Source organism: Erinaceus europaeus, chromosome 4 (genome assembly GCF_950295315.1).
Source record: "Erinaceus europaeus chromosome 4, mEriEur2.1, whole genome shotgun sequence".
In the NCBI taxonomy this organism is placed as follows: Eukaryota; Metazoa; Chordata; class Mammalia; order Eulipotyphla; family Erinaceidae; genus Erinaceus; species Erinaceus europaeus.
Window position 1 is genome coordinate 99,167,242 of NC_080165.1, and position 25,762 is coordinate 99,193,003.

Below are 25,762 nucleotides of genomic sequence, written 5' to 3' on the forward strand. Positions count from 1 at the left end.
TTTATGGTGAGAGCAAGGTCCTGGGAAGGCCTGCAAGAGGGTTTTTGATGATGTTCCTGATGGAAGTGACCATTGATGGTGGAGAGAGGGATCCATTAGAGGTCTAGGCCCATCATATTTGTGTGGGAATCCAAGGATTCCCTAACTAGGGCCCCAGATGATGAAGTGGTGTGATATTGATCAAAAGGGCATTATTAAGGAGCCTGTCTCTTAGCCCTTATCCAACTTTTATAGTCCTCTTTATCTGATGACCTTAGACTTTCTCCCAGCTGTTTAAACATTCATTGTCATTTGTTGAACCCAACCAGAATCAAGTTTTTGGGATCTGTCTTCTTTGGGCCTTTCTGGTAGATTGCCAAGCTAATTTAGTCTACTAATCTATTAGAGAATTTATAATACCTTCTTCAGGTACTTCAAGTAGGACTCCAAGTTTATTAGTTCTAAGTCTACTCACCAAGGACGATTTAGCACTTTGAGTTTTATAATTGCCCCTTGCTTATGGATACAGGTACCCAGTACCCTAAACCCTAGCCCATATCTAGTATCTGTTAACTTTGTTAAATGATGTGCCATCTAATATGGATGTAGGAAGTCCCATGGGCTAGGAAAGATCTCACCAGGTTTGAGGAGTTTCGAGGTTGACATCTCATGTATCTCTGGCTACCATCCATAGTGAGAATTCAGTGGCAACATAACACAAGATGGCAGCACCAGTAGCGATTTGGTTGAAGGCGACAGAGGTGGTATGGTGGTAAGGAATCAGAGAGAAGGAACATCAAGAAGTGTGGGCATATCCTAGAGGTTCCAGGACTAGGAGAAATGAGGACCTTAAAGAGAATTCAAAGGGCTTCTTGAAGTCTTAGAAAGGGTTTAAAATCGCAGTAATTAGTTATTATTATAACCAAGTTGGTTGGGGATTTGTTTTCTATGAAAATCCAGTGGGTAGCATCTAAAGTAATATACTTGACCTCACTGTGTTTTGTGCCTTTTAGTGGTATCTGAAAAGTCTCCATATTTAAGATATTGACAGGGCCAAATGGTCTTGATCTGTCTGGTCTAAAGTTGTAGTTGACTTAGGTATTTAAAAAAGCTACATATACAGATATGTTTTTAGAGTTCCTTAAACAATCTAATCCCAGTGGTCGAGTTTGGCCATCTTACAAATCTAAAACATTAAATACTTAGGCTAAAGTAAATATTTATACTTAGAATTATAAGCCCTCACTCTCTACCTGCAGGGGAGTAGGCTTACTAGCGGTGAAGCAAGACTGCAGGTATCTATCTTTCTCTCTTCCTCTCTGTCTCCTCTTTACTTCTGAGTTTCTTGCTAAGTTTCTTGCTCTGTCCTATAAAATAAAATTAAAAAAAAAAAAAAGGCCACCAGGAGCTGTGGATTCATAGTGCTGGTTCCAAGACCCAATGATAACCGAGGTGGCAATAAAAAAGAGAATTGTGTTAGTCCCTCTTTTAGGATGTGGGTCAAGTCTGTCTTCTTTTTCTTCTTTTTGCAGAGTACAGGACCTGTGGATGGTGGAGCAGTGGCAGCTGGGCCTCCAGGCCGAGAAAGTACTGAGGGTCCCCCTCCCTTATACAGCACCAACCACGACTTCAAGTTCTCCTACTCAGAGATCAACTTCCAGGACCTAAGCTGGTCCTTCCGTAACCTCTACAAATCCATGCTGGAGAAGTCCTCATCTTCCTCCCAGCATGGTGAGTCTGGAGTGGGGGTGAGAGCCTAGGTCAGTGATGACATTTTCTTCTCTCCCTTCTTTCTTATTTTTGACACCAGGAAGGCTTCGTCATTGAACAGAGGGACATGTCATGAACCCACACTCTGGATTTGAGCTATTCTGGCTTGGTCCTAAGGATAACTATTTCTGGAGGCAGGCTGGGCTATAAACTTCAGAGAGTAAGGCATTGGAATACCCTTTCTCCAGCAAGAGCAGTGATATAGCTGCAAACAAGTCATTTAGAGAATGGCCACTAGGGGGCGGTAGTTGTATCTTCTCAAGAACCACAGCATTTCTTGTGAGAGCAGTTTTGTTTGTTTTCATGAGAACGAGAGGACCACCAAGAGTGTGCTTAATCCTGGCTTATAGTCATGTGGGAGATTGAACCTGTGATCTTTATACTCTCAGGCATGAAGTGTGTTATTTTACTTGGATATCCCTAGCCCAGATTTACTATTATTATTTTTTAAGTCACATTCTTTTAAAAATATTTATTTATTTTGATAGGACAGAGAGAAATTGAGGGGGGGGAACAAAAAGAGGGAGAGAAAGAGAGACACCTGAAGACCTTCTTCACCACTCATCTAGCGTTCCCCCCTGCAGGTGGGGACTGTAGATTTGAACCTGAGTCCTTGTGCATAGTGACATTTGTTTAACCAGGTGCACCATTGCCCAGCCCCTGGCTCAGATTTATTTATTTATCTTTAATAGTTTATTTTTTCAATACATTTTATTTTATTTGTTCATGTATTGGATAGAGACAGAAAGAGGTTGAGGTGGAGGGCGAGATAGAAAGGGAGAGAAACACCTGTAGCCCTGCTTCACCATTTGTGAACCTTCTCTCCTGCAGGTGGGTACAGGGGGCTTGAATCTGTGCATTAGAACATGGGAGCTTAATTGAGTGCATCACTGCCTGGATCCTAGTTACTCTTCTTCTTATTATTTTATTATTATTTTTATTTTTAAAAATTTCTTAATTGGGGTAATAATGTTTTACATTCAAGAGTAAATACAATAGTTTGTACATGCATAACATTCCTCAGTTTTCAAGATAACAATGCAACCCCCACTAGGTCCTCTGCCATCCTGTTTCAGGACCTGTACTCTCCTCACCACCCACCCCAGAGTCTTTTGCTTTGGTGCAATACACCAACTTACTATTATTATTATTATTATTTTTAAAATTGATTTCTTTATTGGGGAATTAATGTTTTACATTCAACAGTAAATACAATAGTTTGTACATGCATAACATTCCCCAGTTTCCCATTTAACAGTACAACCCCTACTATGTTATTTATCATCCTTCATGGACCTGTATTCTCCCCACCCACCCACCCCAGAGTCTTTTACTTTGGTGCGATATGACTATTATTATTATTATTTTAATGCAGAGAGAAATTGAGGGGGAAAGAGAACACACACACCCCTGCAGTACTATTTTACTGTTGTGAAGCTTCCCTCTTGCAGATGGGACGGAGGCTTGAACCTGGGTCCTTTTGCACTGTAATGTGCTTGCTCAATGAGCCACCTCCCAGGCCCTCAGATTTACTTATTTACTTATTTATTTATCTATTTTTCTCTTGAAAGAATGCCAGAATGATGCTCTGGTTTGGTATCTGTCTCTTCTCTCTCTCTCTCTCTCTCTCTCTCACACACACACATATTAATAGATAAATCTTTTTTTTAATTTATGTTTTTTTAATTTATTCCCTTTTGTTGCCCTTGTTGTTTTTTATTGTTGTAGTTATTATTGATGTCGTTATTGTTCGATAGGACAGAGAAATGGAGAGAGGAGGGGAAGACAGAGGGGGAGAGAAAGACACCTGTAGACCTGCTTCACCGCCTGTGAAGGACCACGTAAGGATCCCGATTAGAGCCCTGGCTCCCCACCTGCAGGGGAGTCGATTTAAAACAAGGGCAACAAAAGGGAATAAATAAATAAATATTAATAAAATCTTTTATAAAATCAGTTCAGAGGGTCAGAGTCAACTTACTGGGCAGGGTCCATGCTGTACTGTGTGCCTGATCCTGGTAGGTTCTAGATACTGTGGCACAGGAGGAAGCTTCAGTGCTTCGATGTCTCCCCTGCCCCCTTCTAGCTGAATGAACACATCTTGTTAACACCAGAGACTGAACTCAGAACTTATTGTTGTCGAGCCCATCACGTTAACTACTGTGCCCACTTCTGGGTTGCCCTCTAGTTGATGTTTAATGTCTCATCTACTGTCCTGAATCTCTGAGGAGGGAGCCTCTGAACCTTTTGAAACTGTGATTTTAGGTCTACCCTAAAATCCTTGAAAAATAACATAAAGGCGGCTGGGGAGGTGGTGCAGTGGGCAAAGTATTCAATTCTTATTTATTTATTCCCTTTTGTTGCCCTTGTTGTTTGACAGGACAGAGAGAAATGGAGAGAGGAGGGGAAGACAGAAAGGAGGAGAGAAAGATAAGACACCTGCAGCCCTGCTTCACCGCCTGTGAAACGACTCCCCTGCAGGTGGGGAGCCGGGGGTTTGAACCGGGATCCTTACACCGGTCCTTGTGCTTTGCGCCACATGCGCTTAACCCACTGCACTACTGCCCAGCTCCCGTATTCAACTCTTAAACATGAGGTCCTGAGTTTGAGCCCCAGCGTCACATGCACCAGAGTGATGTGCTGGTTCTTTTTTCTCCTCTCTCATGTAAAGATTTTAATAAATCCTAACAAAAATAGCATAGAAAGCATGCACTGATTTCCTTTTCCTCTTTTTTTTTTCTCCTCCTCCTTTAATTTTTTTTTTTTTTGGGCTACAAGGTGGTGGGATAAGCAAGTGCACATGGCGTGAAGCACAAGGACCTGCCTTAAGGATCCCTGTTCAAACCCCCTCCCCACTCCCCATTTGCAGGGGTTCACCTCACAAGTGGTGAAGCAGGTGTCTCTCCCCCTCTGTCTTCCCCTCCTCTCTTGATTTCTCTCTGTCCTGTCCAACAGCAACAGCAATAACAACAACAACAACAACAACAACAACAATGATAAAGGCAACAAAAGGGTAAAAAAAAAAAACAGCCTCCAGGAGCAGTGGTTTCATAATGCAGGCACTGAGCCCCAGAAATAACCCTGGAGGCAATTTTTTTTTATTTGGGGGATTTATGATTTACAGTTGACAGTAAATACAGTTGTGGGATATGTGTAGCATTTTTCAGTTTTCTGCACAACACTCTAGCCACTCACCTAGATCCTCCTCCACCATTGTGCACCACACCAGGACCTGAACTGTACCTCCTGAGTCCTTTACATTGGTGCATTTGTATTTACTTTTATCTGGGGCCGGATGGTGGTGTACCTGATTGAGCACCCATGTTACAGTGTACAAGGACCCAGGTTCAAGCCCCTGGTTCCCACTTGCGGGGGAAAGCTTTGTGAGTGGTGAAGGAGTGTCGCAGGTGTCTCTCTGTCTTTCTCCCTTTCTGTCACCCCCTTCCCTCTCAGTTTCTGGCTATCTATTATCAAATAAAGATAATAACAATATTAAAATATTTATTTATTTATGAGAGAGATAGGGGGAAAGAAAGCAAACCAGAGCGTTACTCTGGCACACGTGATGCCAAGGATTGAACTCAGGACTTTATTCTTGAGAGGCCAGTGCGTTATCGACATAGCCCCGTCTTAGATCACTATTTATTTATTTATTTGTGGGTTTGTTTTTTTTCTTATTTATTTATTTTGCTAAAATGGCAGTGGTCCTATCAGGGGACCCAGGGAATATTCTTTGCTATCACAGGACATTGGAACCCTCTGAACTTTACGTTTTCCACTGGGAGCCTCCTGTTTCTACCTGCTAGTGATCCTGTTTGGGGAAATGTCTGTTGCCAGCATCACTTAACCTGCTCTCTCCCCCCACCTCCATCTCCATCCCCGCAGGCTTCTCGTCTCTTCTGGGGGACATGCAGCCCTCGAACAACTACTACATGTACCAGCAACAGCCTCCACCACCTCAGCAGCCGCCGCCACAGCCTCCACCCCAAGCAGCACAGCCCCCGCAGCAGTCCGCACCCACCCAGGGCCCCTCGACGGTGGGGGGTGTGCCTCCACTGCACACCCCAAGCCCAGATGGGTGTACCCCACCTGGGGGGAAGCAAGCGGGGGCCGAGGGCTACGGGCCTCCCCCTGTGATGGCCATGCACCCGCCCCCCCTGCAGCATAGTGGCTACCCCCCACACCAGCACCACCCCCACGCTCACCCCGCCCAACAGCAGGCCCAGGGCCAGGCGCCCATCAACAGTCCTGGTTTTGGTGAGTAAGGGTGGGGGTGAGGGTTTCCCCTTAATGGAGGGTGGAGTGACTCCCTTGCTCTCACTCTGATTTGATGGGTAGATTGCAGTAGCCTGCTGTTGATTGGTTCCTTCCTTCCTTCATTCCTTCCTTTCTTCCTTCCCTCCCTTCCTCACTCGCTTCCCTCCTTTTCTCCTTCCCTCTTTCATTCATTTCATTTATTTATCAGCAAGAGAGAAGGGGTTCAGGCATTGGTGCATCTGGTTAAGTGTACATTACCATGTATAAGCACATGGGTTCAAGTTCACACTCCCCACCTGCAGGGGGGAAGCTTCATAAGCAGTGGAGCAGGTCTGCAGTTCTCTCTCTCTCTTTCATTTCTTTCTCCCTCCCTCTCTCTTTAGTTCCCTTCCTCTCTCAATTTCTCTCTGTCCTATCAAATATAATAGAAAGATTAAAAAAAAAAAGACTGCTGGGAACAGTGGGCTCCTAGTGCCGGTACCCAGCCTCAGCAATAACCCTGGTGGCAATTAAAAGAAAAAGTAAGAGAGTTAGAAGGAGAGAGAGAAAGAGAACTAGAGCATCACTCTGGTACATGTACTGCTAGGGATTGAACTTGGGACGTCATGCTTGGGAGTCCAGTGTTTCATGTACTGTGCCAACAGTGGCTCTTTTAACTCAGATTCTTCAGGAGAGGTCATCTGAGTGAATGGAACCCAGTCTTGCAGAATTCTTAGACAAATTAGGATTCTTTTGCATAGTCTCCTGACTATGAATCACTCTGTACCCACAGCACAGAGACCATTCCTAGTCCTAAAACCTCCAGGGAGGAAGACTCCAAAATTACCTTGATAATGCAACTGACTACATGTATAAATCTAAGAATCTAACTGGTAAGGGTGGTGGCACACCTAGTAGAGCATGCACATTAATTACTGTGCACAAGGACCCAAGTTCAACCTACAGGGGGATGTTTCACAAGTGGTGAAGCAGTGTTGCAGGTGCCTCGCTTTCTCCCTCCCTCTCTGTCTCCCCATTCCCTCTCAATTTCTCTCTGTCTCTCTAATAGAAGAAAAAAACAAAAGAAAGAAAAAATAGATATAGCTACTTGGAGCAGGGGGAGCCAAACTCCAGTGATAACTCTGGTGGCAATAAAAGTAATGATAAAATGTAACGTGCAGTTGAGGACCATACTTCATCTTGTTACCCCCTCCCTACATCTCTTTGTAGCCTTTCCTCCTGACTGGTGCTCCAATATAGACTCCTTAAAGGAAAGCTTCAAGATGGTGAATCGGCTCAATTGGTCCAGCATTGAGCAGTCACAGTTCTCAGGTGAGGGATCCAAAGATGATGGCTGGAGACAAGAGGGTGGTAATGTGATTGAAAAATTCAGTAGGGTGGCCCAGGTGGTGGTGAGGTGGCTAATGTTTTGGACTCTGAGTCATGAGGTTCCGTGTTCAATCCCCAGCATTGCACATGCCAGAGGGATTCTCTGATTCTCTTTCTCACTCATCAGTTAATAAACAAATCTTAAAAAAAAAAAAAGAAAAGAAAAAGAAACCAGAACCAGAAGGGGATGGTTGAGTGAGTAAAGTTTGAGGAATGGGAACTTACTTCATTATTTCTCCTCCATGTTACACAAAATAGATAATTATGATATTATTTTCAAATTAGTTTTGACTGGGGATGTAGCTCAGTGATAGAGTGTATGTTTTATATAGATGAGACCCTGATTTCAATCCTTGCTGTAAAAAAAATAAAAAATAAATTTAAATTAATTTTTTTTTTTTTTTTTTGCCAGAGCACCGCCCAGCTCTGACTACTGGTGGTATGGGGGATTGAACCTGAGACTTCAGAGCCTCAGGCATGAAGTCTTTTGAAGAACCATTATGCTATCTTCCCTGCCCAATTTTAATTAAATTGACCTTAACTCAAAAAAATGATTGTGTTTGATCCTAGCCAGTTCTATACAGAAGAATGATCTGAGGAATTCAGACCATTGTGTAGCTTTATTAATCCTTACTGACAGTGTGATCAGAGTCATTCAGTCAGTCACTTTGAAATTTGATTTTTTATATTATATCAGCGGGAGTTGGGCAGTAGCGCAGCGGGTTAAGCGCAGGTGGTGCAAAGCACAAGGACCAGCATAAGGATCCTGGTTCCAGCCCCTGGCTCCCCACCTGCAGGGGAGTCACTTCCCAGGCAGTGAAGCAGGTCTGCAGGTATATCTATCTGTCTTCCCCTCCTCTCTCCATTTCTCTCTGTCCTATCCAACAATGACAATGACATCAATAAGAACAAAAACAATAATAATAACTAAAACAAACAAAAAAAAAACCAAGGGCAACAAAAAAGGAATAAATAAATATTTAAAAAATTATATCAGCAACAAGGAGATGGCCTGGGAGGTAATACAGTAGTAGAATTCTGGTCTTCCAAACATCAAGCCCTGAGCATGATTCCTGGCATTGCATGTGCCAATGTGATACTCTGGTTCACTCTTTGTTTCTCTTTATGTTACTTTTATTTATTTTTTTTATTGATTTAATAATGATCGACAAGACCATAGGATAAGAGGGGCACAATTCCACACAATTCCCACCACCAGAGTTCCATATCCCATCCCCTCCATTGGAAACTTTTCTATTATCCCTCTAGGAGTATGGACCCAGGATCATTATGGGGTGCAGAGGTAGAAGGTCTGGCTTGTCTTACTGCTTCCCCGCTGGATGTGGGCATTGGCAGGTAGATCCATACTCCCAGCCTGTTTCTATCTTTCCCTAGTGAGGCAGAGGTCTGGAGAGTCGGGGTTCCAGGGTACATCAGTGAGGTCATCTGCCCAGGGAAGTCAGAAGGGCTTCATGGTAGCATCTGCAATTTGATGGTAGAGTAATGGAGCTTAAGGACTGACTCTTTATGTTACTTTTATGAAATAAAATGTACAATAAATCTTATTAAAAATATTTTATTGATTGGGTAGAGACATCAAGAAATCAAGAGGGAAAGGGGGAGGTAGAGAGAGAATGAGGGTGCTGGGCATTAGCACACAGGGTTAAGTGCACATAGTACAAAGCTCAAGGACATTTGCCTGGCTCTCCACCTGCAGGGGGGTCACTTTATAAGCAGTGAAATAGGTCTACAGGTGTCTTTCTCTTCCCTTCCCTATATTCTCCTACCTTTCCTTTTCAATTTCTCTCTGTTCTGTTGTATATTTAAAAAAAAGAAAGAAAGAAAGAAATGGAAAATATGGCCACCAGCAGCAGTGGATTCGTAGTATTGGCACCAGGCCCCAGAGCTAACCCTGGAGGGGAAAAAAGGGGGGGGGGGAGAGAAAGAGAGATACCTGCAGCACTGCTTCACCACTTGTGAAGCTTCCCCATTGGCTTGAGCATTGTAACATGTGCTCTAACAAGTGCACTACCACTTGGCCCCATTTTTTTTTTTCCTAAAGAGCAAGTAGAAAGATTGAAAAGGTAAGCTTCTAGGGGACTAGGGAGTTGCACATTGGGTTTAGCGCACATGGTGCGAAAGCACAAGGACCAGCATAAGGATCTCCATTCGAGCCTCCGGCTCCCCACTTGCAGGGGGGTCACTTAACAAGTGGTGAAGTAGGTCTTCAGGTATCTATCTTTCTCTCCCCCCATGTCTTCCTGTCCCCTCTCGATTTCTCTCTGTCCTGTCTAGTGACAATAACAATAATAACAACAACAGGGCAATAAGGGCAATAAAAATGGGAATAAATAGCTTCCAGGAGCAGTGGATTCGTAGTATAGGTACTGAGCCCCATTGATAATCCTGGAGGCAAAAAAAAGAGAAAGAGAAAGAGAAAGAAAGAAAGAAAGAAAGAAAGAAAGAAAGAAAGAAAGAAAGAAAGGGAAAAAAGAAATTGTAGGGCATCACCAGATGTCAGTTGCTGTCAGAATGCGCCTCACAGTGGTGTTGATTTCTTTTTCTTTTTTTTCTTATATATTTATTTCTTTATTTCTTTTTTTCTTATTGGGGAATTAATGTTTTACATTCAACAGTAAGTAAAACAGTTTGTACATGCATAACATTCCCCAGTTTCCCATATAACAATACAACCCCCACTAAGTCCTCTGAATCATTCTTCAACCTGTATTCTCCCCACCCACAACCCCAGAGACATTTACTTTGGTGCGATATGCCAATTCCATTTCAGGTTCTAATTGTGTTTTCTTTTCTGATCTTGTTTTTCAACTTCTGCCTGAGAGTGAGATCATCCCATATTCATCCTTCTGTTTCTGACTTATTTCACTCAACATGATTTTTTCAAGGTCCATCCAAGATCGGCTAAAAATGCTGAAGTTACCATTTTTTACAGCTGAGTAGTATTCCATTGTGTATATATACTACAACTTGCTCAGCCACTCATCTGTTGTTGGATACCTGGGTTGCTTCCAGGTTTTGGCTATTACAAATTGTGCTGCCAAGAACATATGTGTACACAGATCTTTGTGGAGGGATATGTTGTGTTCCTTAGGATATATCCCCAGGAGAGGAATTGCAGGATCATAGGGTAGGTCCATTTCTAGCCTTCTGAGAATTCTCCAGACTGTTCTCCAAAGAGGTTGGACCAATTGACATTCCCACCAGCAGTGTAGGAGGGTTCCTTTGACCCCACACCCTCTCCAGCATTTGCTGCTGTTACCTTTTCTGATGTATGACATTCTCACAGGAGTGAAGTGGTATCTCGTTGTTGTCTTTATTTGCATTTCTCTAACAATCAGAGACTTGGAGCATTTTTTCATGTGTTTCTTGGCCTTTTGGATCTCTTCTGTGGTGAATATTCTTTCCATGTCCTCTCCCCATTTTTGGATGGGGTTATTTGTTGTCTTGTTGTTGAGTTGGGCAAGCTCTTTATATATGTTGGTTATTAAACTCTTGTCTGATTTATGGCATGTAAAGATCTTCTCCCATTCTGTGAGGAGTCTCTTGGTTTGGGTAGTGGTTTCTTTTGCTGTGAAGAAGCTTTTTAATTTGATGTAGTCCCATAGGTTTATACTTGCCTTAGTCTTCTTTGTAATTGGATTCGTTTCATTGAAGATGTCTTTAAAATTTATGCGGAAAAGAGTTCTGCCAGTATTTTCTTCTAAGTATCTGATAGTTTGTGGTCTAACATCCAAGTCCTTGATCCACTTGGAATTTACTTTTGTATTTGGTGAAACACAGTGGTTCAGTTTCATTCTTCTGCATGTTTCAACCCATTGTTTCCAACACCATTTGTTGAAGAGACTCTGCATTCCCCATTTAATAGTCTGAGCCCCTTTGTCAAAGATTAGATGTCCATAGGTGTGGGGGCTCACTTCTGGGCTCTCAATTCTATTCCACTGGTCAGTGTGTCTATTCATGTTCTAGTACCAAGCAGTTTTGATGACAGTGGCTCTATAATACAGTTTGAGATCTGGGAGTGTGATGCCTCCAGTTCTGTTCTTTTTTCTCAAGATTGTTTTGGCAATTCTAGGTCTTTTCTGGTTCCAGATAAACATTTGTAGCATTTTTTCTATTCTCCTAAAAATGTGCTTGGGATCTTGATGGGGATAGCATTAAATTTGTAGATGGCTCTGGGTAGTGTATTCATTTTGATGATGTTAATTCTACCAACCCATGAACATGGAATATCTTTCCACTTCTTTGTGTCTTTTTCAATTTCCTTGAGTAGTGACTCATAATTTTCAGTATACAAGTCTTTCTCTTCTTTGGTTAGGTTTACTCCTAGATATTTTATTGTTTTTGTTGCTATAGTAAAAGGAATTGATTTCTGGATTTCAATTTCTTCTAGCTTAGTGTTTGCATAGAGGAATGCCATTGACTTTTGAATCTTAATTTATAGCCTGACACCTTACTGTATTTCCTGATGATTTCTAAAAGCTTCTTGCTGGATTCCTTAGGTTTTTCTGTGTCTACTATCATGTCATCTGCAAATAGGGAGAGTTTGACTTCTTCTCTTCCAATCTGTATCCCTTTAATTCCTTGCTCCTGCCTGATTGCTATGGCAAGAACTTCCAACACTCTGTTGAATAGTAATGGTGATAGTGGGCAGCTCTGTCTAGTACCTGATCTGAGGGGAAATGCTTCCAGTTTTTCACCATTGAGTATGATGTTGGCTTTAGGTTTGCTATATATAGACTCCACTATCTTGAGGGATTTTCCATCTATTCCCATTTTTTGTAGTGTTTTGATCATAAAGGGATGTTGTATTTTGTCAAAGGCTTTCTCTGCATCTATTGATATGACCATGTGGTTTTTGGTCTTGCTTTTGTTGATGTGATGGATCACATTGATTAATTTATGTACATTAAACCAACCTTGCATGCTTGGGATAAGCCCCACTTGATCATCATGAAAAATCTTTTTAATATACTGCTGTATCCGTTTGCCTAGAATTTTGTTCAGTATTTTAGCCATCTATGTTCATCAGAGATATTGGTCTGTAGTTTTCTTTTTTGGTTGTGTCCCTGTTTGCTTTTGGTATCAGAGTGATGTTAGATTCATAGAAGCTAGAAGGGAGTATTCCAGTGTCTTCAATCTTCTGGAAGACTTTTAAAAGTAGAGGTATTAGTTCTTCTTTGAAGGTTTTGTAGAATTCATTTGTAAAACTATCTGGTCCAGGACTTTTATTTTTGGGAAGATTTTTGATAACTGTTTCAATTTCATTAGCTGTGATGGGCCTGTTCATGTTATCTAGTTCCTCTTTATTTAATTTTGGAAGATTGTAGGTATCTAGGAAATTGGCCATTTCTTCCAGGTTCTCTAGCTTGGTGGCATATAGTTGTTCATAGAAGCCTCGCATGATATGTTGAATTTCTGTGTTGTCTGTTGTGATATCTCCTCTTTCATTTAGTATCTGATTTATTTGGGTCTTCTCCCTTTTGTGTTTTGTGAGTCTGGCTAAAGGTTTGTCGATTTTGTTCACTCTTTCAAAGAACCAACATTTACTTTCGTTGATCTTTTGTATGGTTTTCTTATTCTCAATGTTATTTATTTCTGCCCTAACTTTAGTGATTTCTGTCCTTCTGGCTGCTTTAGGGTTCCTTTGTTGTTGTTCTTCTAGGTCTTTTTTTTTTTTTTTTTTTTTTAATATTTATTTTATTTATTTATTCCCTTTTGTTGCCCTTGTTGTTTTACTGTTGTAGTTATTATTGTTGTTGTCATTGTTGGATAGGACAGAGAGAAATGGAGAGAGGAGGGGAAGACAGAGAGGAGGAGAGAAAGATAGACACCTGCAGACCTGCTTCACCGCCTGTGAAGCGACTCCCCTGCAGGTGGGGAGCCGGGGTTCAAACCGGGATCCTTATGCCGGTCCTTGTGCTTTGCGCCACCTGCGCTTAACCCGCTGCGCTACAGCCCGACTCCCGTTCTTCTACGTCTTTAAGATGTGCAATCAGGCTGTTTATTTGTGCTTTTTCTTGTTTCCTAATGTGTGCTTTTTCATTGAACTCTCGAAACATTTTGATTTCTTCCTTGATTTCCTCTTTGACCCAGAAGTTGTTAAGAAGTGTACTGTTGAGCTTCCACATTTTGGGACTGTTACTCATCTTTTGTTGATTGTTAAGTTAGTTTAATTCCATTGTGGTCTGAGAAGTGCTTGGGATGATTTCAATGCTCTTGAATTTGCTGATGTTGTCTTTGTGGCCTAACATATGGTCTATCCTTGAGAATGACCCATGTGGATTTGAGTAAAATGTGTATTCCAGTTTCTTGGGATGAATGACTCTGAAAATGTCCAATAGTTCTAGTTTATCTATCTCTTCATTTAGCTCCCTTATGTCTTTATTGATTTTCTGCCTGGATGATCTGTCAAGTTGAGAGAGTGGGGTGTTGAAGTCCCCTACTATGACTGTGTTGCTGTTAATATGTTGCTGTAGCTCTTTCAGTAGACATTTTATGTATTTAGATGGCTTCTCATTGGGTGCATAGATGTTAATAATTAAGTCCTATTGATTGACTGATCCTCTGAGCATTAAGTAGTGTCCATTCCTATCTTTTTCAATCTTATCTATTTTAAAGTCTATTGTGTCAGATATGAGAATAGCTGTTCCTGCCCTTTTTTGTGGGCCATTGGCTTGTATGATAGTTTTCCATCCTTTCACCTTAAGTCTGTGTTTATCTTGTTGAGTTAGGTGTGCTTCCTGTAGACAGCATTTTGTTGGGTTGTATTTTCTTTTTTTTCTTTTCTTTTATTTATTTTTTTAAAATTTATTTCTTTATTGGGGAATTAATGTTTCACATTCAACAGTAAATACAATAGTTTGTACATGCATCCACAGTTTCCCATTTAACAAGGGTTGTATTTTCTTATCCATCTTCCTACTCTGTGTCTTTTAATAGGTGAATTCAGGCCATTGACATTTATTGATATCAAAGATTGAAGATATTTTAATGCCATTCTTATAGAGTTTTAGAGTGTTCTGATATATGTCCTATTTATGATGATCTGTTTATAGAAGACCTTTCAGAACTTCTTTCAGGGCAGGCTTGGCGATAGTTGATTCCTTCAACTGTTGCTTGTCTGAGAAACTTTTGACGCCTCCATCTAGTCTGAATGACAGTCTAGCAGATTATAGTATTCTTGGTTGAATGATAGTCTAGCAGGATATAGTATTCTTGGTTGAAAGCCTTTCTCGTTGAGCACTCGATAGATATCTTGCAATTTTCTTCTGGCCCGTAGTGTTTGTGTGGAGAAGTTTGCTCCTAATCTTATGGGTTTTCCTCTGTAGGTGACTCTTTGTTTTTCTCTTGAAGCCTTCAGGATCCTTTCTTTATCCTTATTTCTTTCCATTCTAAATATGATGTGTCTTGGTGTCTTTACAGCCTTCAGGATCCTTTCTTTATCCTTATTCCTTTCCATTCTAAATATGATGTGTCTTGGTGTCTTTAAGTCTGGGTTAATTCTGTTTGGGACCCTCTGGGCTTCTTGAATCTTTATGTCTTTGATGTTGTCTAGACTAGAGAAGTTTTCAGCTATTATGGCCTGAAGAATGCTTTCTTCCTCTCCCTCTCTTTCTTCCTCTGGTAAGCCAATAATGCATATATTGTTTCTTTTGAAGTCAGCCCATAGGTCTCTGTTGTTGTTTTCAGCATCTCTTAATCTTTTTTTTGGATCTCTTACTTCTTTTTTAGTTGTCTCTAATTTATCCTCGATCTTGCTAATTCTGTCTTCAGCCTCATTCATTCTATTCTCTCTGCCCTCTACTGTTTTCTGGAGTTCATCTTTTTTGTTGCCCTGCTCTGATACTGTTTTAGCTTGTTCAGCTAGTTGCCTTCTTAGCTCAGCCATTTCAGCTTTCAGCTCTCTAATAACCTTGAGATAGTTAGTGTTTTCTTCCATAGTCTCATTTGTTGTTCCTGTATTTCTGATTACAATTCTTTCAAACTCTTTACTCACTCCTGTGATTATTTCCTTAGCTAATGTTTGGATGTTGAATTAGTTATTTTGTGCTTCACCCTTTGGGAGGCTTTTAGCTGGACTGTTGTCCTGGTTAGTTTCTCCAATATTTCTTCTTGTTGGTTTACCCATTTTATATATTATGTTATGAGTTCCCTCTCTTAGTACTTTTCAAATTACTGATCACTATTTCCTGGATTGACTTGTGTCTAAGTAAGGTAATTAAAGGGTTCACAGGGGTGGAAGTTAACAGTTGTTTCAATAGTATTTTAATCCCTAAGTTGGAGCCCAGTGATTTAAAAGCCTCTTTTTAAAGAACCCAACATATCCATCCAAAAAGATCTGTGTACACATATGTTCTTGGCAGCACAATTTGTAATAGCCAAAACCTGGAAGCAACCCAGGTGTCCAACAACAGATGAGTGGCTGAGCAAGTTGTGGTATATATACACAATGGAATACTACTCAGCTGTAAAAAATGGTGACTTCACCGTTTTCAGCCGATCTTGGATGGACCTTGAAAAAATCATGTTGAGTGAAATAAGTCAGAAACAGAAGGATGACTATGGGATGATCTCACTCTCAGGTCGAAGTTGAAAAACAAGATCAGAAAGAAAACACAAGTAGAACCTGAAATGGAACTGGCGTATCGCACCAAAATAAAAGACTCTGGGGTGGGTGGGTGGAGAGAATACAGGTCCAAGAAGGATTCAGAGGACCTAGTGGGGGTTGTATTGTTATATGGGAAACTGGGGAATATTATACATGTACAAACTATTGTACTTACTGTTGAATGTAAAACATTAATTCCCCAATTAAAAAATTTTTTTTTCTTCTCTGTAGGCTATAGGAGCCTGAGGGCTTCTAACTATAAGTAGGCTTCTTAACTTAATCACTGACTCCTGACCAAAAGATAAGGCAGGGTGTGGCAGAGATAGTCTGGTGGTTATGCAAAGAGACTTTCACAGCCCCACAGCTATGCTACCGAGGTATAGGTCTTCTCCTGAGTTTCCTAGTTAGATCTCTGTCCCCTGGTGTCCCTCCCTGCCGCTGCTCCAGATTCTGAGGGCAGTAGCAATGGAGACTCAGGGTTGCACTTGGTGAGTCTCCAGGGAGTCCTCTCCCCCCTTCAGCTGTCCCCTTGTTGGTGGAACAGACTGGAGGTGGTGTCTCAACTGATAGACCGCCGGACTGTTACCAGCCACTTAGTCTTTCCCTAGGCCTCTCTCTGTCACCAGCCACATGTGTTTGCACTCACCCGTGATTTGGTGGGTTCCTGTAGTCGTTCTAGTCTTGTCTTGTTTCAGTCCCAGGTGGTCTCCTTTGGTATTCCTAGTTGATCCTGGTGTTGATTTCTAGTGCACTTGAAGAGTGAGTGACAGAGGGCTCCAGCAGGTGATTTGGTGCACTTTTGAAAGGTCAACATGTATTGCTTCTCTGTTTGTAGAACTGATGGAGAGCCTGCGTCAGGCAGAGCAGAAGAACTGGAGCCTTGACCAGCACCACATCGCCAATCTGTGTGACTCCCTTAACCACTTCCTTACTCAGACTGGTCATGTACCCCCCCAGGGGGGTTCCCATAGGCCACCAGCCCCAGCCCGGATTGCTGACTCCTGTGCCCTCACCGGTGGCAAACAAGAGACAGCCATGAACCAAGGTACTGCACAGAGTGAGCCCTCAAAGAGGCAGAGGCCACTGGAATAGGGAGTGGGAGAAGGGCAGAAGTGAGCAAAAAAACCATCGTATGGGTGAAGATCCACACTGCATGGTGGGACCCATTTCTCTACCCTGTCGACCTTCTTTTGCATCAGTCAAATCCTGAGCTTAAAAAAAAAAATCCAAACCAACAGGCTACATCACTCCTTTTTTAGACCTTGATTTAGGAGGGTAGATAGCATATTGGTTATGTAAACAATTTCATGCCTGAGGCTCTTGAGGTCCCAGATTCAATCCCCCAGGCTGCCATAAACCAGAACTAAGCTGAGCAGTGCTCTGGAAAATAAATAAATAAATAAATAATAGACCTGATTTAGGAGATCAAATTAGGAGGAAGTGCATATCCAAATTTGTGTCCTGTGGGAGAAGATCAAGAAGAGAAAGAGTTCCTTTCACACCCACCCCACAACACACACTCTCTCCCTCACTCCTCCCTCTCTCCCCTCCTTCTTTCCCTTCCTCTTCCCCTCCCTCTCCTTCTTAGACTCTGCTTCATGGGGTATCATTATCCCATTCAGGTAACTCTTGTCTTGTTTTCAACAGTGAATTCCTATGGGCACCCACAAGCCTCCCACCTCTACCCTGGCCCATCACCAATGTACCCAATCCCCACCCAGGACTCAGCAGGATACAATCGCCCAGGTAAGAGCCAGGGAGCTTATTACTGATGGGTTGTTTCGATGGCTCGGCTCTAAGCCTGCCTACTCTGCTCTAGTCTAACATGTGTGCTGGGAGGGGTAAGCCATCAGGATCCCCAAGGCTGGAGGGTGGGCCACCGCTAGGGGGTGATTATTACAGGATACTAAAGATGATTGACTAGAATTAGCTTGTGCCTGCACTAATGAAAGAAGTAAAAGAATATATTAAAGTGAGGCCAGGTGTCAGCAGAAGTATCTGAGTGTGCATGATACAATGCACAAGGACCCAGGTTCAAGCCCTTCATCCCCAGGAGGGAAGCCTTACAGTGAAGCAGTGCTGCAGGTCTCTCTCTCTCTCTCTCTCTCTCTCTCTCCTTCTCTGTCTCTCCCTTCCCTTTCAATTTCTTCCTGTCTATATCCAAAATAAAAATAAATAAAATATTTTAAAAATACACTAAGGCAGAAAAAAACCAAGCAAATCCTGCCTGAATTTGAATCTAAATCAGAGATAGACTCAGGAAAATAAAATTAACTTGTTCAACAAACACTCCTACCTTCTATTCCTGTTTGATTTTCTCTTTACTGATGGCTTGTGCCAGGCATCTGGGACTTAACCTGTCTCTGATGTTGGAAGCATCATGTATATATAGGGGAGATCACAAATACCACTGACAGTATAAAATGAACAGGTCTCTCACCTTTAAGTCATGTTAGAAAAATCAGGAGAATCATCCTGACTTTGTTTTTAGTTTTAGAGGGGTAGAGGTAACATGTGACTCTTTGTGTATGCATGTTGTCAGGACACATTTCTTTGCTACTATTTCATATGCTAATATATTCTCTGTACACTTTTGTCCTTGCTACATACTCTTCATCAATATGTTTATGTAGTTTAAAAGATTTAAAGAGGGGACTAGGCGGTAGCACAGTGGGTTATGTGCACATGGCCCAAAGCACAAAGATTAGCGTAAGGATCCTGGTTTGAGCCTCTGGCTCCACACCTGCAGGGGTAGGGGTGGCTTCATAAGCAGTGAAGCAGGTCTGCAAATGTCTATTTTTCTCTCTCCCCTGTCTTCCCCTCCTCTCTTGATTTCCCTCTGTCCTATCTAAAAAAAGCAATGGCAACAATAACAGTACTACAACAACAATAACAACAAGGGCAAGGGCAACAAAACGGGAAAAATGGCCTCCAGGAGCAGTGAATTTGTAGTGCAGGCACCAGATCACAGCAATAACCCTGGAGGCAAAAATTAAAAAAGGAAAAAAAAAAAAAAGGGAAAGAGAGTGGAAAACGTAGAGGGTGAAAGCCAAAGAGAATCTGGAGCAGCATCCTGGCAGATGCAGTGCTGGGGATTGAACTTGGGACTTTCATGCTAGCAAGTCCAGAGTTCTACCACTGAGACACCTTCTGGGCTGGAGGTATAATATTTTAAAGATTTATTTTCAGCACAGGGTAGATAGCATTATGGTTATGGAAAGAGAATCTCCTACCTGAGGTTCCCAGGTTCAAACACCCCCCCCCATAAGTAGAATTTTTAATGACTGCCTACTATTTTTTCCCTTGTTGGGGCTTCACCCCCTCCATGTTGACTTTTTCAGATAGATAGATAGATAGATAGATAGATAGAAGGACAACACAGTACTAAAGCCTTCTTCAGTGTGGTGGGGAGTAGACTCAAACTTAGGTTGCATGCACAGCAGATCAGTGGCCTTCCCAGGTGAGCTATCATGCCAGCTCAAGTACATGCTGGTGTGTATGTGTTTTAATTGATTTTTTTTTTTTTTTTTTTTACTAGAGAACTGCTCAGCTCTGACTTAAGGTGGTATAGGGGATTAATCCTAGGACCTCAGAGCCTCAGATATGAAAGTCTTCTTCTTTTCTTTTTCTTTCTTTTTTTTTTTTTTTTTGTCTTCAGGGTTATTGCTGGGGCCTGGTGCCTGCACTATGAATCCACTGCTCTTGGAGGCCATTTTTCCCCATTTTGTTGCCTTTGTTGTTGTTGTTATTGTCATTGCTATTGTTGGAGAGGACAGAGATAAATTGAGAGAGGAGGGGAGACAGAGAGGGGAGAGAAAGATAAGACACCTGCGCACCTGCCTCATGCCTGTGAAGCAGCTCCCCTGGTGGGGAGCTGGGGGCTCGAACCAGGATCCTTAACTCAGGTCCTTGCACTTCGCACCATGTGCGCTTAACCTGCTGCGCTACCACCCGACCCCCATGAAAGTCTTTTTACATAATCACTACACCATATCCCCCACTCCTGCATCCTGTTTTTTTTTTTTTTAATGATTGATATATTTATGAGAGAGATAGACTAGGATATTGCTTAACTCTGGAATAATGAAGAGATTGAACCTGGGACCTCTGTGGCCTCAGGCATGTAAGTTCTATATTCTAGCAAGTTGAGCTATCTTCCTAGCCCTAACTGCATACTATTATTACATTGTCATGTGACCTAGTTTATTTTCCAAGACCTCACCGAAATGATGACCAGCAACAGAAATAACTATAGGTTGATAAGGACAGTGGTTTCATCAATCCTTCCTCCTAGGGTTATTTGGGAGGTGAGCACTGTTCATCTAGATTAATAGAATATTTGTCTATTAAATTATGGAGGCCAGCTAGTGGCTCACCTGGTTGAATGCGCACTTACAGTGCACAGGGAATTGGATTCAAGCCCCTGGTCTCTACCTGTGGGGGGGGCTTCATGAGCAGCAAAGCAAAGCTGCTAGTGTCTCTCTCCCTCTATGGCCCCCCTTCCCTCTCAATTTCTCTCTGTCCTATCAAATTAGAAGAGAGAAAGAAAGAAAAAAAGAAAGATCCTAGAGGTGAAATATATTTCACAGTTAGGAACAATAATAATTTTTTTTTTAATTAATGAGATTGGTGAGCGGGGAGGGAGAACCAGAGCCTCACTCTGACATGTGCTGGTGTTCAAACTCAGGAACCTCATGTAGAGAATCCAATGCTTGATCCACAGCACCACCTCCCTATTCACTAGAATAGCTTTCTAACCACTCTCTAATCTCTTCCTCTCTTCCTGACAGCACACCACATGGTCCCTCGACCACCGGTTCCGCCTCCTGGTGCCAGCGAGGAGATCCCTGATGACTTCGACTGGGACTTGATCACTTAGTGCACTCTGGCGTGTGGCCGTCAGCCCAGGGTTGGGTGGTGAAGTGTGGTAGTGGGGAGAACTCGGACCCAGTCCCCCCACCCTCACCGCTTTCCCATATATATCCTTTTTTTTTTTCTTTTTCTGTCAGAGAAGCCACTGCAAGATGCTGCCGAAGATAACCCCCTTTTTCCTGGCTCACTCTTCCTTTTCTTATTTCCCCCATCTAATTCTTTTAGTGTTCTTATTATATTTCTGTTGTTGTTATGGATTATATGCTGTTTCCAGTTTCCAGTCCCAGTGCCACAGGCTGTGTCCACCCCTTACTAATCTTTAAAAACCATCTGGTCAGAAAAGAAGGCCATCTTGGGCACAAAAATTGTTTCAAACCTGGCTTACCTTTCCCTTTGAGAAATCCTGTCATCTTATCTTTCAGTCTGAAATTCTTATCTGTTCCTGTCAGTCAGCCCAGGACTAGACAGGTCACGTTATCAGACAGAAGGGTTCTGTCTAAAACCCTGCTTGGCATCCATGTGTTTGCAGATTTTACTCAAAGGTGCTAATTTTGTCCTCTGAGTTCTTTTCCTTGCCCATTTATATCTTCACTCCCTACTTCATCCTCTCCCTCATTCCCCATCAAGAGGTGATGGTGGTGGTGGTACAGAAGGGTGACAAATGACAGCCTGGTGGAATAAGAGTAAGAGGCCTGGGTTAGATTGAGTTGAATCTTGTAGAAGGGTGATGGAATATAAGACTCAGAATTTAGGTGTGTGCTTACCATTCTTGATTACATCAGAGAAGCTTCCATTGGCTTCTAGCCCATTCTCTGCAGAAGACAACAGGGTCAGTCCTAACCCAAACTCTGCTTTTAGTGTAGTGAGAAAGAGGAATATTAAGCATTGGGTCAGCCTTTTGGAATGGTTTCACGTAACCATTTTGGCTTTCAGAACATTTTCTCTGGAAAGGAACTGGCAGCTTTTGGCATTTATAAATTATCTTTCACTGCCTTTTTCTACTCTGCAAATATTTTGCCTTCTTTTAGTTGTTTGTTCAGTTCTTTCACCACCTTATTTTCTCCCATTCACTTCTGGGATTCTCAAGAAAGAAAAGCAAGCCATTACCCCTCCCAGTATCAACTTGTTTCAGAACAGCATGGGAATCTCTTTCCCACCTGTCAAGGTAGAGTCAGACTCATAGCACTGGTGGCAGGAGTGTGGGGAAAGGAAAGGGAGCTAATAGAGACATGGGTAGGTGCTATTCATCTATTTAGCCCCATGGGTGCATGCATCCCTTGGAATCCAAGTCTTTGGGACTGCAAAGTTTTTTTTTCTGTCAGACTCTTGAGGGGTGAAAGATCTTGGTAAAGGAAAGTAAAGGATTCCAAGGGAAGAGTTCAATGAGGGTTGAGGGAGACCCTTCTACCCTCAGCCCAGGAAAAGGTATAGGAATATTTTCTCACCTTTAAGGAGTGCCCATGATTAATTGCTGCAAAGCACGTAATGTATATTTAATATCTATTGTTGAGTTTTAGATAGAAGAGGGAAGGACAATTGTTACTTCTGTTTCTGTTTTGCTGTTCACTTTCTGAAAGGTATGGGACAAAAATGTCTGGAATTGACAAGGCCACTCTACTTTTTGCTTTTTGTCCAGGTTCACTCATTTGCTTATGATTTCCAAGAGGCCTAGCTTTTACTCTTATGCTTTTGTCTCTTTATGCACTCCTTCCTTTTTTTTTTTTTTTTCCACGGGGGTTATCCATGACAGTTTGTTAAAGCAGTCCAGTGAGGCTGAGGTAAAGGCACAAGGAAGGGCAGTTAACTAGAGCACTTTATTTCTTTGAAGTTCTTTGTAAGAAGTGGGGGGGTGTGAGTGGCTTGAATCCCCCACTGCATTGGAGGGCAGTTAGTGGGGTTGAAGTATACATATTTCCCATTGAGGAAAGGAAATCTCTTAGAGGGTGGCAAAATGCTTTTGCCCAGTGTCCCTGTTCTAGGCATCTTTCCCTTACTCCTTCCAGTCAAGGTGCCTCCTACACACAACTTCTCTTCTGTTCTCTCCAAGCTTTCCCCTTTTCAAATGAACACTCCTCTTTTCTAAAAACCCCTTTTCTACTCAGATCCATACAGGATTTGTTAAGAGTAGACTAAATCAAACATGTAAATGTCCCTCATTTATATTCCATCTGTGTCTTCTGAAAACTAGTCTCATTGTGAAGTCTGCTGGGCACCAGCATAACTGAAATTTGGGGTTAACTCTGGAGACTGCCAATCAAGCCTCCTGGTATGTTAGCTCCTCTCCACTAAACTCTGCCTTGCTAAATGGCACAGGGCAAGCCAGACCCTCTTTGGTCTTCAGTTTCTCCCCCCTTCCATGAAATAGAAAGAAAACTACTTTTTCTTTTTGGTTCAGCGTTGCTGGACTTGAATATAGTCATTATTGTTGTATCGGGTGATGTGTGCAAAACTGCAGGAGCTCACTGCCTACAAAGAGGAAGGAAGGGGCGGAAGGGGAGAGGAGACAGACAGATGGGGCAATCATTTGGTAAAGATCCACCCATCCCTGCCTTCCTTTCTTCAACCCCTATGTTTCCAGTTTGGTGAGTCATTTGTACCACCCATAATGCTTTGCATTGGTGCAGGCTGGGAAAGGGATGTATGGCCTCACAAGTTTTTTTTTTTTTTTTTTTTTGCATGCTTTCTTAATAAAAAAGAAAAATAATGTGTATAGTTTTATTTCAATGGCTCTAGTCTCTCTTTTTTAACTGCAGTAGGGAGAAATGTGAAAAGTGTTGGTTGTCAACTGACCTTTAGCCCTTTCATTAACTTAACTTCTTACTTCTGGGTTTGATTAGTTAACTCTGAAATTGTAAGATTAGTAGGAAAGAAGAACTAAAAATCTGCTTTAATATTCAAGTTTTCAAATAGTAAGAGATTATCAGGGGAGGAAGTTACCCCTTGCAACTTGGTGTATAAGATAGGTGGTCTTGTACCTTACTTGGATATGAAAAAAACTTTTTTTAAAGATTTTATTTCTAAACATTGAGATGGAGAACTAGACAATCACTCTGGCACTTGGGATGCAGGGCATTGAACTTTAGACCTCATGCTTTCAAACATTCTACTCACTGCATCATTTCTTGGGCCCCTTTGCTTGAATATTTTAAAAATTAAAGATACTATAATCTAGAAAGGAACTGGGGTCACATCTTATATTGGGTTGTCGGAAAAGCTATGACACATTTTTTTTTTTTTGATGGCTGGTTCTTTCTCTCCTATCTTTCTCATGAATAAATAAATTCTTTTTAAAAAATAGAGGAAGAAAAGAAAGGAAGAAAACCATTTAGTCTGTGCTGTTCTAATTTCATAGCCCCCAACCAGCTTTCTCAGTGTTGATCCACAACTTTACTTCATTCAGCTCTCTCTCTCATTCTCTATAGCAGAAATTTTCAACCATATCTCTTTTCTTCAAACCTTTAACTTCTCTTTTTAAAAAATATTTTATTGATTCACTCATTGGATAGAAAAACTGAAATAGAAGGAAGAGATAAGGAGTCGGCAGTATCGCAGCAGGTTAAGCGCAAGTGGTGCAAAGCGCAAGGATCCCGGTTCAACCCCCCGGCTCCCCACCTGCAGGGGAGTCGCTTCACAGGCGGTGAAGCAGGTCTGCAGGTGTCTATCTTTCTCTCCCCCTCTCTGTTTTCCCCTTCTCTCTCCATTTCTCTCTGTCCTAAATAAGTAAATAAATAAATACAATTTAAAAAAAAAAGAAGGAAGAGATAAAGAGGAAGAGAGACCTGCAGCACTGCTTAACCACTCATGAAGCTTCCCTGCGTTAGGGGGGACCATGGCTTTAACCTGAGTTCTTACGCACAATAATATATATGACACATTTGTTGCTTAGAAAAACACAGGTCATGACTTTTCTGATAAGCCAATACTTTCCATGGTTACTTACAGGTATTCATCATAGTTTTTCATAGTTCTCAGCAATTAGGAAATTTTGACTATAGGATAAATAGAACTCTTAGAAGGAGTCCAGAAATGCCAGCTATTAAAACTTTAACACTATGCCAAAATCATTTCTTTTTTTTTCAAAAAAAAATTTATTTTCCCTTTTGTTGCCCTTGCTGTTTTATTATTGTTGTAGTTATTATTGTTGATGTTATTGTTGTTGGATAGGACAGAGAGAAGTGGAGAGAGGAGGAGGATACGGGGAAAGAAAGAGAGACACTTGCAGACCTGCTTCACCACCTGTGAAGTGACTCCCCTGCAGGTGGGGAGCCAGGGTTCGAATTGGGTCCTTAACCCGCTGCACTACCGCCCAACCCCCTTTTTAAAATTTATTTATAAAATGGAATATTGACAAGACTAGGATAAGAGGAATACATTTCCACATAATGCCCACCCTACAGCTCCATGTCCAATTCTCTCCCTTGATAGCTTCCCTATTTATCCCTCTGGGAGTATGGACCCAGGATCATTGTGGGGTGCAGAAAGTTAGAGGTCTGGCTTTTGTAATTGCTTCTCCGCTGAACATGTGCATTGGCAGGTTGATCCATACTTCCAGCCTGTCACTTTTTCCATAGTGGGGCAGGGATCTGGGGAGGCAGGGTCTAAGACACCTCGTGGGATCCTCTGCACAAGGAATTCATCACCCTAGTATCTTACACACTAGTCCCCGGAGTTCGGGACTTAAACCTGTGGTCTTGTGAGATGTACTGAGACTTCCAGAAGACTAGTTGATTGTTAGTGCAGCAAGTTTATAGCTACCCATGATGAGATTCATTTACTTCCATATATTTGGAGGCTAATCTTTAACTGCTGAGTATCCAGCAACTAAAAGGATGCATGAACCTCTTAGTCTTACAAAGAATCATAAAAAAGCATTTATTTGCATTAAATATA

At 41.9% G+C, this 25,762-nt stretch overlaps 1 protein-coding gene across 1 annotated transcript in view; it reads left to right on the forward strand.

The window, feature by feature from the left end:
- FOXJ2 (forkhead box J2) overlaps positions 1-23,580 on the forward strand; it is a 44,360-nt gene extending 20,780 nt beyond the window's left edge. The window contains exons 6-11 of the mRNA XM_016194514.2: positions 1,512-1,710; positions 5,632-6,003; positions 7,213-7,314; positions 16,836-17,045; positions 17,648-17,746; positions 20,791-23,580. Of these exons, the coding sequence (XP_016050000.1) occupies positions 1,512-1,710; positions 5,632-6,003; positions 7,213-7,314; positions 16,836-17,045; positions 17,648-17,746; positions 20,791-20,879 (1,071 nt within the window). The 3' untranslated portion in view covers positions 20,880-23,580. The remainder of the gene's footprint in view (positions 1-1,511; positions 1,711-5,631; positions 6,004-7,212; positions 7,315-16,835; positions 17,046-17,647; positions 17,747-20,790) is intronic.
- Positions 23,581-25,762: the final 2,182 nt, after the last annotated feature.